Genomic DNA, 13435 nt, shown 5'->3' on the forward strand with positions numbered 1-13435 from the left:
AAGCTAGAAGAAGGCCCATTATGCCTCTGAAATGCTATTATTTTTATTTCGCAAAAACTTTTATTTTTAATACCTTGTTTACAATTTCAAAAAAAAAAAAGTCATTTGCCATATAGATTATCTTTGCTTCTTTTGCTTAGTTAGTAGTTGGTATAATTATAGTAAATAAGTATTTTGTATGGAAGTCAAAATACTTCTTTGTTTACATTTCGCTACCTTTGTGACACATTACTGCACATTCAGCACTACTTTCTTCAGCTGTTTAACATAGGACATGTTCTAAACCCATTATTAAAACATTATCAAACATATGTTTGACATTTCTAAAGAATTTAATAGATATAGATTGTTACTGTTCCTTTAAGATATGAAATTGTCTATAAATCTATTTACTCATAATACATTACAGGTTGACAAAGGATGATGGATGTACAGAGCTAGAGCTGGCTGCAGTGCGAGCCATGTCGGCTGTCGTCTGCTGCGGTCCAGTATTCGATATCAATGGTCTGAATGATGACGGCTACATATACCACTGGCTAGATACTTTACTGAGCTCTCATGACGACAGGGTGAGTTTGAGTCTCGAAAAAAAAAATCTATTTTTAGAAATATAATCTATTTTTAGAATGAATGTTTTAAAATTAGCTTTTATGATATGATATTTCTGGTGAAGGTTTTTATATGTTATCTGAAATTTTTCTTGTCAAAACTTATTATTAACTTCAGTGACTCTGATAAAACTTGTGCGAAATTAAATTGAAAAATGTCTTCTTTTTTTTAGATTTTTTCTTTTAGTTATGATTTTCTTGTATAAGAAAAATGATAGACTTAAAACTAAATTGCTATTACATCACATGACATTGTAACTATAAGATGGTTTATTTTTTCAAAATGCGAATTTATGTATGAATTGTTCTACTCAACTTCACCACTTTGAAAATTACCTTATCATACATGTTGAAATGACACAAATATATTTAGGAAGAATTTAACTTGCTCTTAGGTGAAAAAAAAAGATAGATAAGTTTCTGTATAAATTACTGCACCTTTTATTAGATCCTAAACTTAGTTTAATGAATCCATATAAGATTTTAACAATGTCTTTAATGATATCATATTCTTTTAATATGTACCAAGCACATTCTAAACACATTATAAATATGCAATTTTAGGATAGAACTATACGATCTAAGGTAGGTAACTTTAGATTCTACTTCTCAGAATCTAAACAGAGTTCTTGTTCTTGTTTTGGACTCCATTACTTTTTTTACAGCTTCAATATTATTAGTAGACGCTTAAAGAGATTTCTTTTGATATAATATGCGTACAAGTTTTTTAGCTAGCTAACATATGAATTGGAGCATTCAAAGAATCCCACATATTTTCCACTTGAGTGCCATGTATTAATTAAAGGTTTGATAACACATATATTATTGAATGCATTTGTCATTTTTTTTATAAAAAGTAAGGTATGATTTTTGTCAGAACATAGCTTGCAATGGTCTTGAGGTAATCATTAGCTTGACTATTTGAAGAATACGGAGATATACTGTTCAAAAGTGTTAATGCCAGCGTCACTACAAAAAGAAAAATGGTTGAAACTTCACACTCTTATTTGAGAGCACAACAGGTCACTGTTCAAGGCCCATAACTCTATTATTGAATTTGACGGAAAATATTGCCATTTTTGAAACATTAAAAATTCCACATTATCCAGGCCCCTGTTTTACTATCAAGCACTGAGAATAGTCGAGCAAGCTGTCCTACCAACATCTCTTGTTAAATATTATAATGACATTTGTGAGACAAGCCATCTTTGTCTCTTAATAATTTTGTTAAGAATTGAACTCAGAAATATTTGAACTTTGACCCGTGTACTAATTATTTAATATTGTCTTGTCAAAAGATAAGTTGCAGAGTTGTTAAAGTGTCTGCCTGTCAACTCAGGAATTGTGGGTTCGAGCACTTCTTGGGTCATGACTGTGTTCTTTGTTTTATTACAAATGACACCATTCAATTAGCAGACTTAAGAGTGGTTTTAACAAGCCTGAAGGTTTGGTCACAAAATAAAATATTTATGTTTATACCAAGTTAGACACTTCAAATAAATATATAATCATGTCTGCCATAATGACATATTGTATGTACTGTATGGGAAAAAACAACTCTCTGCATTTCAAAATTCAATTTATTTCTTTTCAAATATGGTTCAACGCAATTTAAGTTAAAATGGCAACTTAATATCTGTTAGCTGTATAGACTGAAGGTGGCCCATCAATGCATTATGTTAGATCGAAGAACATTTCCTAAAAACAAAAACTTTCTGCCAGCCATCTTGAATTGAATAAAACCTGGCAACAGTATAGACTTGGCAAAATGTTGCAAAGTCATAACTTACTCAAGACATTGCCATAGGGCATCTATTTCTGTTGATGACCAATAATTGCCTTGCTTAGGTAGTCTGAATTGGTGAAAATATATCTATATCATGTACAATAGATTGAGGAAAACCTGTATGGCATGGCTGCAAAAAAAATGTAATCCATTTTATCTTTGTGACTTGCTGAAAACCAGAGACTATAATTGCGGGCTTATTGGAAATAGGAAGAATCTAGACCTGGACATAAAATTTCAAAGTGTTTTTGTTGTTTGTTTTGTTTTTCTAATTTGGTATGTAAAAAGTTTATAGTTTTAAACATCATATGTATAGATTTTAGTGATAATACTTTTTTGATGACACTACCTTACTGCTAACCATGTAAGTAGGACTTTGAAATCTCTGAAGTGTCCTTTAAATAATCAATTAATTTTATTTACGAGTATTTTCGTATTTGATAAACCATGGAAAATTGAATAAAAACTGGTTAATGGTTTTCAGCAATATGCAAAATAGTTAGAACAATGAAAGGTTATGCTTAGCCTAGTATTTAATGAAAGATTTTACTGTATTTTCTGTATTCTGTCCACCACCAGATGAAAGAGGAGGTAAGGAAATGAAATATAGAAGAGAGATTTTAAATCATACCCCACCCACTTTATAATGATAATATATAATATTTATCAGACTGATGGATCTATGTTTTTTGGTTTTGTCTGGTTTTTATTGTGTTAAGCTCTTCAGGCTACAGATCAGTATATTTGTGCTGTTATTCTTTGTGAATGCAGCATCATCTGAAGATTTAGCCATATTCTTGTGAAATGTTTTTCGGAATAAGTTACTAAGTTACAAAATTCATTGAAATAAGAATTTTATAAAGGAAAACAGTATGCAAAGGTTTTCTGCTAATAACATGGTTAATACCAGTTTAACAATTGTGTCAAAATCTCTCTTCTGTATGAACATAATTTCTACAATCTACCAACATAGGAGCTTTTTGAACTGTCCTGGTCCCCTATGTGGCCCCCCTATATGTGCAGCTTATGTGTAGAGAGCACAATGTTACTTCAGTGGTGCAGCTGTGTGCTATTACTATCCTATGTCATTTTTTTGTGTCTTCTGTGTTAGCATGGAGGACTATTGTAAAAATGTGGGCGTGATTACAAAATGTGGGTGTGATTTTTTGGAAGAGGGAGTGGTTTAGGTAAGAGTGAGTGTGAATTTTTAACTTAATATTAATTATGTGTAGATGGATGTGTGAAAAAATTTAATATGAAGGGTAGATTTAAGAGAGAGAAGAAAGGTGTAGGAAAAGCAGAGCTTTTTACAAAGAAAGGGGAATGTTTTTAATCAATGAAGGAGGAGTTTCAGTTTAGAGGGAGGATTGGGATAGGAATGTGACATGGGGGAGAAAAGGCTTCATTAAGAGTGGAAGCAAGAATAAGGCAGGAAATAAAGAGAGAAAGGATTTGAAACAAAACATTAAGTGAAATGGCCTCAGATAGGGATTAAAGATATGCTTATGTGGTTGGGGGTTGGAAAAAGGGATGTGGATTGCAATGGAACTGTAAGGAAGGTTAAGGAGATTGAGAAGAATGAGGGGTCATAAGGGGAAAAACTTATTGGCAAAAAAATATTTTTTTAAAGACAGGTGACATAGGGAGGAGAGTGTAAGAATAGAAATGGGAACCTTTTCCCATTCAGTCTTTTCTTGCTATGGAGTGGTACATTCTTTTATGTGATGCAGATTTATGTTTGTTCGGAATATTATTCTTGTCTTTATCTATGTATTTTGGATGGATTGCTGATTGTGAGAATTTCGAATGACATGTATCACAGTCAGTTGTAATTATTGGTGTATTTTGTGCAGTTATATTACCCACTTGTGGTTTATGATTTTTGCTGAAGTAACACTTCTGTCAGATCTGTATAGTGTTATACTTGTGCTCCGGGATTATGTTTTTGTGCTTTTTTATTCTGTTAAAACAGTTAAAATGATTAACATTCAATATGGCTGTTGTATTTTACAATGTCAAGTATATTTTTTTCTTAATTTTGTTTCAGTTACTTGATTCCATTAACACTATAATTAAATCAGTTCAATTTTGATTGATTCTTAGATTTCTAACTTAATAGAAATTTACAGTCTTTTTTTGTCTTGTTTTTTTCTTTTTCAAAATGAGATGATTTTTTGTTTACTCACAAAGAAATTAATAGTATTAAGTGATCTATTTTCTTCTTCTTAAATTTCTTCTTATACATCTAGCCTTTTGCCTCAATAAACAGCTTGTTACATGTATGAAAGATACTCAAATCACTATATATATAATCAAAGATAAAATGTGTGTATGTTACAAAGCTAATTTGATTAAAGTTTGAATCATTTATAAATGGATTTTTAATGACACCATTGAGTAATTTGGGCTTATACAGCAATATTTTGACCTTGATATTGGTAAGGCATTGTTATGGTTCAGTTAACATTTCTCCCCTTGTGGCAGAGGGGTTGCCTTTAAGGGTTGAGACATCAGAATTTCAGCCACCGTTTTTCCCTGCTTGATCGGAAGAGGGGACTAAATGGGTTTGAATTACTGGAGTTTATGCATGCCTTAGCTTCAGCAGATGAGGTGGTTTTGATCCCTGGTGTTGCTTTAAGTTTGTAACACTTTAGGTTAGCCAAAATCATCTTTCCTGTGTTGGCGCCATATCATATGACCTAAATTGTGTTGGTGCGCTGTAAAACTTAACAACAGACCAACAAAGTTAACACTTTAGACTTTATATAGTCACTTATCATCTTTATTAAAGACAGGTTTAGATTTGTTTTGTAGAAGTATTTATGATAATAATGGTTAAAGGTACAATAATGAAATCTTAATGATTTGTCCTCAGCAGAATTATTTTGTTACTATAAATTATAGATTGTAACATTTTTGTAGGTCAAACTTCACTGCGTATGTAGTTTGGAGGGAGAGTCCAAAATAAAGATGCTACATCAGAAAATTAAGGCGTGGAAAATTTTGTGTGACCACACTGAAGCTTGTGTTAGTTGTCCCTTTCTGTTTCCATGGTTACCAGTATTCAGTTGCTTAGCAACTGCTCTTCTGCGTAAATCTTCCTAGCAACTTAAGTCGTTACAATGGTTATCTGGAGTTTTGTTTGAGTATCCCAGTTCAGCTACACAAGTTCTTTATTTTACCCTTGGTTGCCAAGTTGATACTTTTGGCATATTTTTCAGTATCACTCACAAATTTATTTTTCAGTTTATTCATTTCATCACCAAGGTTTTGATTGCTTCATATATATTAACTACCTTTTTGATTTTATTTACCCCACTTTTATTTCATAAAAGGGCATACTTTTTGAACATTTGCTTCTTGAAACTTAAAACAAGATTTTGTCATCTTAAATTGGTAACATCATTGATGGAAAAAAGAATAATGAAGTTGAAAAAGAGATGCTTTAGTATGTACAAAAGTTATTATTACAAAATTATTAAAAAAATAAAAATAAAGAATTGTTGTAAAAATATAACTTAACTATGTTTGTTGCAATTTCAAAGATTTAATTCCAATGAAAGAAATGTGATGTTTGTTGGTTTCATTTATAAAAAGAAATAACTGGGAGAAAGTGGCCAGCAGCAAATTATAGGCCTAAATTATTAACCAGTACCAGCTTACTGCTAGGGCAGCCGGAATACAGTCATGCACATGTATCTCACCACTGTAGGTTCAAATCCCAAGAGGGACTTTGGATTCTTTTATGCAAGAAAACTATCCAGCTAGCTTATGGAACGCCGGTGGCTATTCTCCGGTGTCAGTTTTGTGCCTGAAATAATGTACAGAAGGGCACCTACGTTTTTCCTCCACCAGTAAAGTTGGGAAGTCGCCTTATGTCTAATATACTGTGTTGGTGTGATGTAAAACCAAAACTAAAAGAAAAAATCTATATGTTTCAGTTCTAACCCCTAATTGATATATTTAATTATTTTTAGAAAATTAATTGTAGTAATTTGGTATTGAATTCCTTTAAATTAAAAAGATATTAAAAATTGCGAAGAAAGTGTTATGTGCTGATTGCATACATGCCATAATTTTTAGACTCATTTCCGGGACACTTTTCATTTGAAGGTGGGGCATTGATCAGCAAATGTATTTTTTTTTAATTTACATAGTGGCATACAACCTATAGGCCCTATTACCGGTAATTACAACTTGCAAATTTAATGACACCATAAACAAAGTCAGAATGTAAATAATTATTAACAGTTTTTCTATCTTTTAAGTATTTAGGCATTGTTAATTCAATCAGACATAGAATAGAATAAAGCTATGTTAAGTAATGACAATTAGCCATGTCGTTTACCTGAAACATTCGCTGAATCTTGTAGATTTTAATATGAAAAAGGCAAAGCCTCAAAGCGAGCTCGATGTACTTTTAACGTGAAATAATATTAAATAATCGTGCATTTAATTTTTATTTCAAATGCATTGACGAGTGCGTGTGACGTTACACGTACTGTGTTAAATATGGCTCCGCCCCAGTCGTTAAATGAATAACGAGTTTTGAAAACGTTGATAAAACTTTGTTTATTTTATTTCACTCTATAATTTTTCAAGCGAAATAAAGATTATTAAAAGTGAAATAAATGTAAAACTTAAAACGTTTGCGACATTAAAATAGCGTACTTGATTTGTTTGTTTTGCACGTGCTGTTTGGCGCTACATTGTGACGTCACGTAAACAATACTTTAAACGTCTGTACAGAGTTAACGACTGAATAAAAGATATTGGTGTTCGGATTCATTTTCTTAGTTAGACCATTTTCTTTCATTCTACATAGTTTTCACAACAAAATTCGACAAAAAATTGTTTTAATTTATCAGATTTTTCAAACAAAATGGCGCCTTCAATTTTCATTTTACATTTCCGTTCGTTATTTTATCGACAGCTTCCGTTATTCTGGTTTCCTGTCAAATTATGATTCCATAGACGTGCGCGGGTGACCAGTCTACACATCCGTTTTCAGTCAGAATTCCTCAGTTTTTATCGTTATCTTTAAATTCGAAAGGTTGCGATGTGTCCAATTCGGTACTTCGAACGAAAGTTTTCAAAACCATCACTTAGCAGGTACTCGCGTTACCGTCGAGCTCGCTATTACCTCATATTTAGCGAGTAATTTTCACGGTGTTTGACCACTAATAAAATTTAATTTATAATGGCCAGTTGGCCAGTGTATGACACCTTCACTGGGGTAATTAATCTTTTATTTGATCAAAATTATTGCCGATAATTGTTAGTTGGAAGGGGCACGTTGATATACGAATCAAAGGATTAGTGTCACCATTGCAAAGCTGTTATGCCACTTAGGGGATAATCGTTCCTTATTAGCGTTCTAGATAAGTTTACAAAACCTTGACAATAAAATTATATAAAAAAGTAAAATTTCTTGCTTCAATGTAGATTATTTTAGATTTTTTTACCGGGACATAAATCATCTCCGGGACAGACACCTTATTTCCGGTATTGTCCCGGACACACGGGACGTTATGGCATGTATGGCTGATTGGGAGTGTTAGTCTGGTTTTTTCAAGTACTGATTTCAACACATTTTTGGCCATATTTTGGCGGTCTGACAGTCCACTTAACCAGCTTTCCAGGATAACTAACCAGTAATTACCAATTTTTCTGCAAATTACTGACTAGTTTAACACGGGCTTTACTTTAACTGATGCCTAAAACCTGTCGAAGACATCGCAATTATTATCTATTGTACAATTGAAGGAAGTAAAAGATAGAGGCATGTTTATTGACTATGTTGGTTTGAGAGTGTGCAATATATACCCTCTTTTAGTTCAAATATGTTTTTATTCTTGCTAGAGAGCCCAAACTGTAAAAGATATGTTATTAATTGTTAATTTATACCTGCTTTCTTTTAGCAACAAGAACAGATGATATCATGTGACAGGCTGAGATTTTATATTGAGATATACATGTATATAGGAACTATTTTATGGGGACTTAAAATTTTCACCACAAAAAAATTACAAATTTAACTAGTTGTGAAGATGGATACAAAGTTTTTGTTGTTTGTTTTATAGTTGCTTTCTTTTTAGGGGCGGGGAAAGGGGGTCAGTGTGTTAGTTTGAAGGTGGTCTTTTTGCTTTGAAGCGAAGGGGGGGGGGGGGGGTAAGATTCCAGAAATCACAGCCTGTCATGTGACACTCTTGATTTTTTTTCTGTTTGCATTATGAGCATATCATGAATCTTGTTTGCACTGTAATATTCAGATCAGTCACTTGCACTTTGTACTATTCTATGAGAACATAAAATGACTATTTCAGCACTTGCTCAGATATTGAGATATTTTTGTGAATTCTTTTTTTATTCTTTTAAGTTTCAGAGATTCTGATTATAATGTGATTAAATGATTGTTAGTATGGAAAAAATACTTAATCTTGTACTAGTCATTTTTCTATGTTGACCATATATATTTCTTACTCACGAGGTATTGAATTCCTGTTTGTGCCTTTGAAAATTTAGAATAATCTAAATTTTTGCATAAATTCTGCATTAATTGATATACAGCTTAATTTCTGAAATGGACTTGTCCAGCTTCTATTGTTTGGAACTGTTCATTGTCAATGTTGGGGATATCAAAATGAAATGGAAAGTTATTTATACATCAGTATAGAGCCTCAGGTCAGACTGCATATGGATTTGCAGGCTGGTCTGGTTCCATACTGATAGCATTTAAGACTAATCTCCTTTAATTTTGTTCTGACATTTAAAGTGGTAAGGAGTAATAAAATTTATAAAAAGTTATTTTTTTTTTTAAGTACAATGTACATTAGTAAATATAGAGATGCATCAATACAAGTTTTCAGACATTTGCCTGAAGTTCAGGTTTTCTTACTCCCGAAAGGTTTCTTTTTCTATATAAATCCAACTGAATTAATACTAGATTAAGAGTTTTCAGATTTTCTGATATTTTTAACTTGCACTCATGGAGATGCATACTTATGTACAAATTAGGAAAAGTTTTGTGTGAATATACTTACGGTAATTAAAATGAAAAAAGAAATAATTTAAACGAAATAAATATACTTAATTAAATTGAAAAAAAAAAAGAGATCAAAATGAAACAAACAAAAAATTCCATATGTGATATTCATTTTTAACTTTGCCAAAAAAAAAAGGTTGATATAAATTGACAGTAGGATTCCATCCTGATGTGCTTATTTCCCTTTCATTTTAAAATATAGAGAACTTTTGTAAGATTCCTTTTTCTTCTGTAAATACTATTTAACTGCTTTTTTATGTCTAAGATATATTTCTCGTTTGACATCTTATTGTGTCGCCTTGAAAAGGTGACATATAGGGGTTACTTTTGTCGGCGGCGGCGGCGGCGGCGTCTGTGTCGGCGTCGTTGTCGGCGTCCGCTAAAGCTTGTCCGGAGCATAACTCACTCACTATAAGTCTGATTGACTTCAAACTTGGTATGCATGCTTCTTTCAATAACCCGAAGTGCAGTGCACAAGGACCGGTACTCTGCAGTTCTTATTTTTTTGAGTTATTGCCCTTGTTAATTTTCATACTTTAATTTTGTCCGGGCCATTTCTCTTCAACTAAAAAAGCTATGGACTTGAAACTTCATAGGATGATATATCTCATTAAGAAGAAATGCAGTGCACAAGAACCAGTACTCTGCACTTCCTAATTTTTGAGTTATTGCCCTTTGTTAATTTTCATACTTTATTTTTTGTCCGGGCCATTTCTCCTAATGTATAAAAGCCATGGACTTGAAACTTCATTGGATGATAGGTCTCATTAAGAAGAAGTGCAGTGCTCAAGAACTGGTACTCTGCATTTCTATTTTTTGAGTTATTGCCCTTTGTTAATTTTCATACTTAATTTTTGTCCAGGCCATTTCTCTGAAAGTATAAAAATTATGGACTTGAAACTTCATAGGATGATAGATCTCATTAAAAAGAAGTGCAGTGCATAAGAACTGATACTCAGCATTTCTTATTTTTGAGTTATTGCCCTTTGTTGCTTTTCTTACTTTATTTTTGTCCTGGTCATTTTTCCTCAAGTATGAAAGCTATGGACTTGAAACATCATAGAATGATAGATCTTATTGATAAGAAGTGCAGTGTACAGAAACTGCTGCTCTGCACTTATTATTTTTTTAGTTATTGCCCTTTGTTATTTTTCATATTTCATTTTTGTCCTGGCCATTTCCCCTAAACTACATTGTTCACAAGGCGACACATCCGACTCGCGGAGTTCTAGTATTGTCATCAAGTGCCTTAATAAAATAAATGTAAGTAAACATGTTCTTAGGAAAATAATTTTATGTAACTATTATATATTCATGAATATTTCTTGGCATAATAAGTACATGTACATGTTTTTTTCTTCAAGCTGGAAATAACCATTGATAATAGTGTGTTTAATATTATAAATGACATGTTTTGAATTTCAACAGTTAAAAAAAAATAAGAAAAATAAAATTAGCTAGAATTTCAACAGTTGCCAAAAAAATATTAAAATTAACTAAAATCTTATCTTTGAATCTCTTATTAATTATTTTATCTCAAAAAAGTTTGGTAATGTATTTTCTTTTATGTTTCGGTTAAATAGATTTATGATCTGGCAAAGGAGACTGTAGTATTGTTGCTGGACTACAACTCGGACAACCAGGGGTTACTAGACTGGGTAATTGACAGGTGTTACACAGGGACTAATGAAGTATCTGATGGCTGCTTTAATGCCCTGGCTGCAGTGTTCCAAGCAAGGTATGATGTGACTTAATAAAATAAATATGATAAATAGCTACCAGTACTTTTTGTCAATTTACAGATGTTGAATTTTATGATTTGCTTATTATATAAATTGGTTTGTGTTTGCCTTTATACAGAATGATGTGCCGGCTAATCTTGGTTTGCACTGATCACATGGCTAAATTCTGTCATAGTTTGCAGACTGTCAGTTAATTTGTCAGTGAACCACTCTGAAGTCTTCATCCTGGAACTTACCAGTACTGGTGTCATATGAAGAAACATGGTCCTGACTCTAATAGGGCTGGAACACACAATCCCTGGGTTGAGATGCTGACAACAAAACTTTCATAATTGCTCAGGAGACCTTCATTGACAATGTTATCTACCTGATTTCATTGACAAAGTTTTGAATATCAGTTCATTATACCCCCGCACAACAAAGTTGTAAGGGGGGTATACTGGAATCAGCTCGTCCGTCCGGCCGTCCGTCGGTTTTTTCTTGTCCGCCCAATAACTTAAGATTCCTTTGACCCTAAGTCTTCATATTTGGCATGGAGGTTAGTCATGATTAGTAGATGACCCCTATTGATTTTGAGGTCACTAGGTCAAAGGTCAAGGTCACAGGGGCCTTGACTTCAAAAAGCTTGTCCGCCCAATAACTTAAGATTCCTTTGACCTACAGTCGCCATATTTGGCATGGAGGTTAGTCATGATTAGTAGATGACCCCTATTGATTTTGAGGTCACCAGGTCAAAGGTCAAGGTCACAGGGACTTTGACTTCAAAAAGTTTGTCTGCCCAATAACTTTAGATTCCTTTGACCCACAGTCTTCATATTTGGCATGGATGTTGATCATGATTAGTAGATGACCCCTTTTGATTTTGAGGTCACTGGATCAAAGGTCAAGGTCATAGGGACTTTGACTTCAAAAAGTTTGTCCACCCATTAACTTAAGATTCCTTTGACCCACAGTCTTCATATTTGGCATGAATGTTGATCATGACAATAAGGTGACCCCTATTGATTTTGAGGTCACTGGGTCAAAGGTTAAGGTCACAGGGACCTTGACAAAAAAAAAAGCTTTTCTTCTCAATTGCTAAAGAATGTCCTGTCCGCAATGTATTGATTTTGACATTTTCACATTTGAAGCATGTAGAATACATAACTTAGCAATGTACTGGCTTAGTAACCTCAGATTTGGCAGGGAGGTTGTCCTTGAGCTCTAAATGGCCACTGTTGATTCTGACAAAGTGGTATGCGGGGGTATTCACGCCATGATAGTGGCAGTTCTAGTTGAAAAAGATATTTTTCGAATTCAGTGTCAAATTTATGAACTTGACCCCATGGATAAAGTTATGTACTTGAGTTTATTACTTGAGTTCATTTAGGATGTACTTGAGACTTCATTGACAAAGTCATGTACTGGAACTTATTGACAATGTTATATACTTAAGTCCATTGACAAATGTATGTATATGAGTTCATTGACATTAGTTATGTACTTGAGTTCATTGACCAAGTTTTTCTCTTAGTGTTTAAGCATGATATTATTTTACCATTTCAGGGAGTATCCATGTGATCATGTTGCCATGCTGAACCTTGCCATTCTAAATGTGGGAAATCCACGAATGCCAACACATGAGACTGCTGTACAACTGCTCCACTTACTGGACCGGAGGTTCTTCCAGGAAGAGTCAGTTCTTCGTGACAACAGTGAGCAACATCAGGCATTAAATGACGTGTTTTTGTCTGTCTCCTACTGCAAGTCACAGATGTTTATGTCAGATCAGCTAGCTAGACTTCATCCAGATCTGACCATGCCAATATTTTCAGGTAAAGTTTATATTTTCCTTTCAGTTAGTTGCTTTGTAATAAATTTTAAATAATTTCAATCAATATGCTTCATACCACTGATGGTTTGATATTTTGACCGGAGACCTTGCGTTCATACACATGAGGAACCTGTCTTGTGTAAAAACATACTACAACTAGGATTCAAACTAAAACACTTTAGGTTCTTATACCAAACACTCTATCTACTGAACTAAACTCTCAAGTGATAACTTGACTTCAAAATTTATAATAATAAGAAATTAAAATTCTACATAGAAACTGAAACCATCATCACATCATCTATAATTAAGGATAGATATTTTTGAGCTCTGATTATGGATGACTTTTTGAACTTTGTTAACCTTTGACCTTGTGATAAATTGATATTATACAAATATGGACTTTTTAGCTGTTGAATATGATGTGATATGTACTGAAAA

At 33.0% G+C, this 13435-nt stretch overlaps 1 protein-coding gene across 1 annotated transcript in view; it reads left to right on the forward strand.

Moving 5' to 3' along the window:
* LOC132753339 (protein furry homolog-like) overlaps window positions 1–13435 on the forward strand; it is a 105668-nt gene that overhangs the window by 36628 nt on the left and 55605 nt on the right. Inside the window, exons 27-32 of the mRNA XM_060743779.1 lie at window positions 410–569; window positions 1173–1193; window positions 2974–2985; window positions 5317–5421; window positions 11023–11177; window positions 12727–12995. Coding sequence (XP_060599762.1) covers window positions 410–569; window positions 1173–1193; window positions 2974–2985; window positions 5317–5421; window positions 11023–11177; window positions 12727–12995 — 722 coding nt within the window. The remainder of the gene's footprint in view (window positions 1–409; window positions 570–1172; window positions 1194–2973; window positions 2986–5316; window positions 5422–11022; window positions 11178–12726; window positions 12996–13435) is intronic.

This window comes from Ruditapes philippinarum, unplaced genomic scaffold (genome assembly GCF_026571515.1).
Source record: "Ruditapes philippinarum isolate M1 unplaced genomic scaffold, ASM2657151v2 ctg2528_1_1_1_1, whole genome shotgun sequence".
NCBI lineage: Eukaryota > Metazoa > Mollusca > Bivalvia > Venerida > Veneridae > Ruditapes > Ruditapes philippinarum.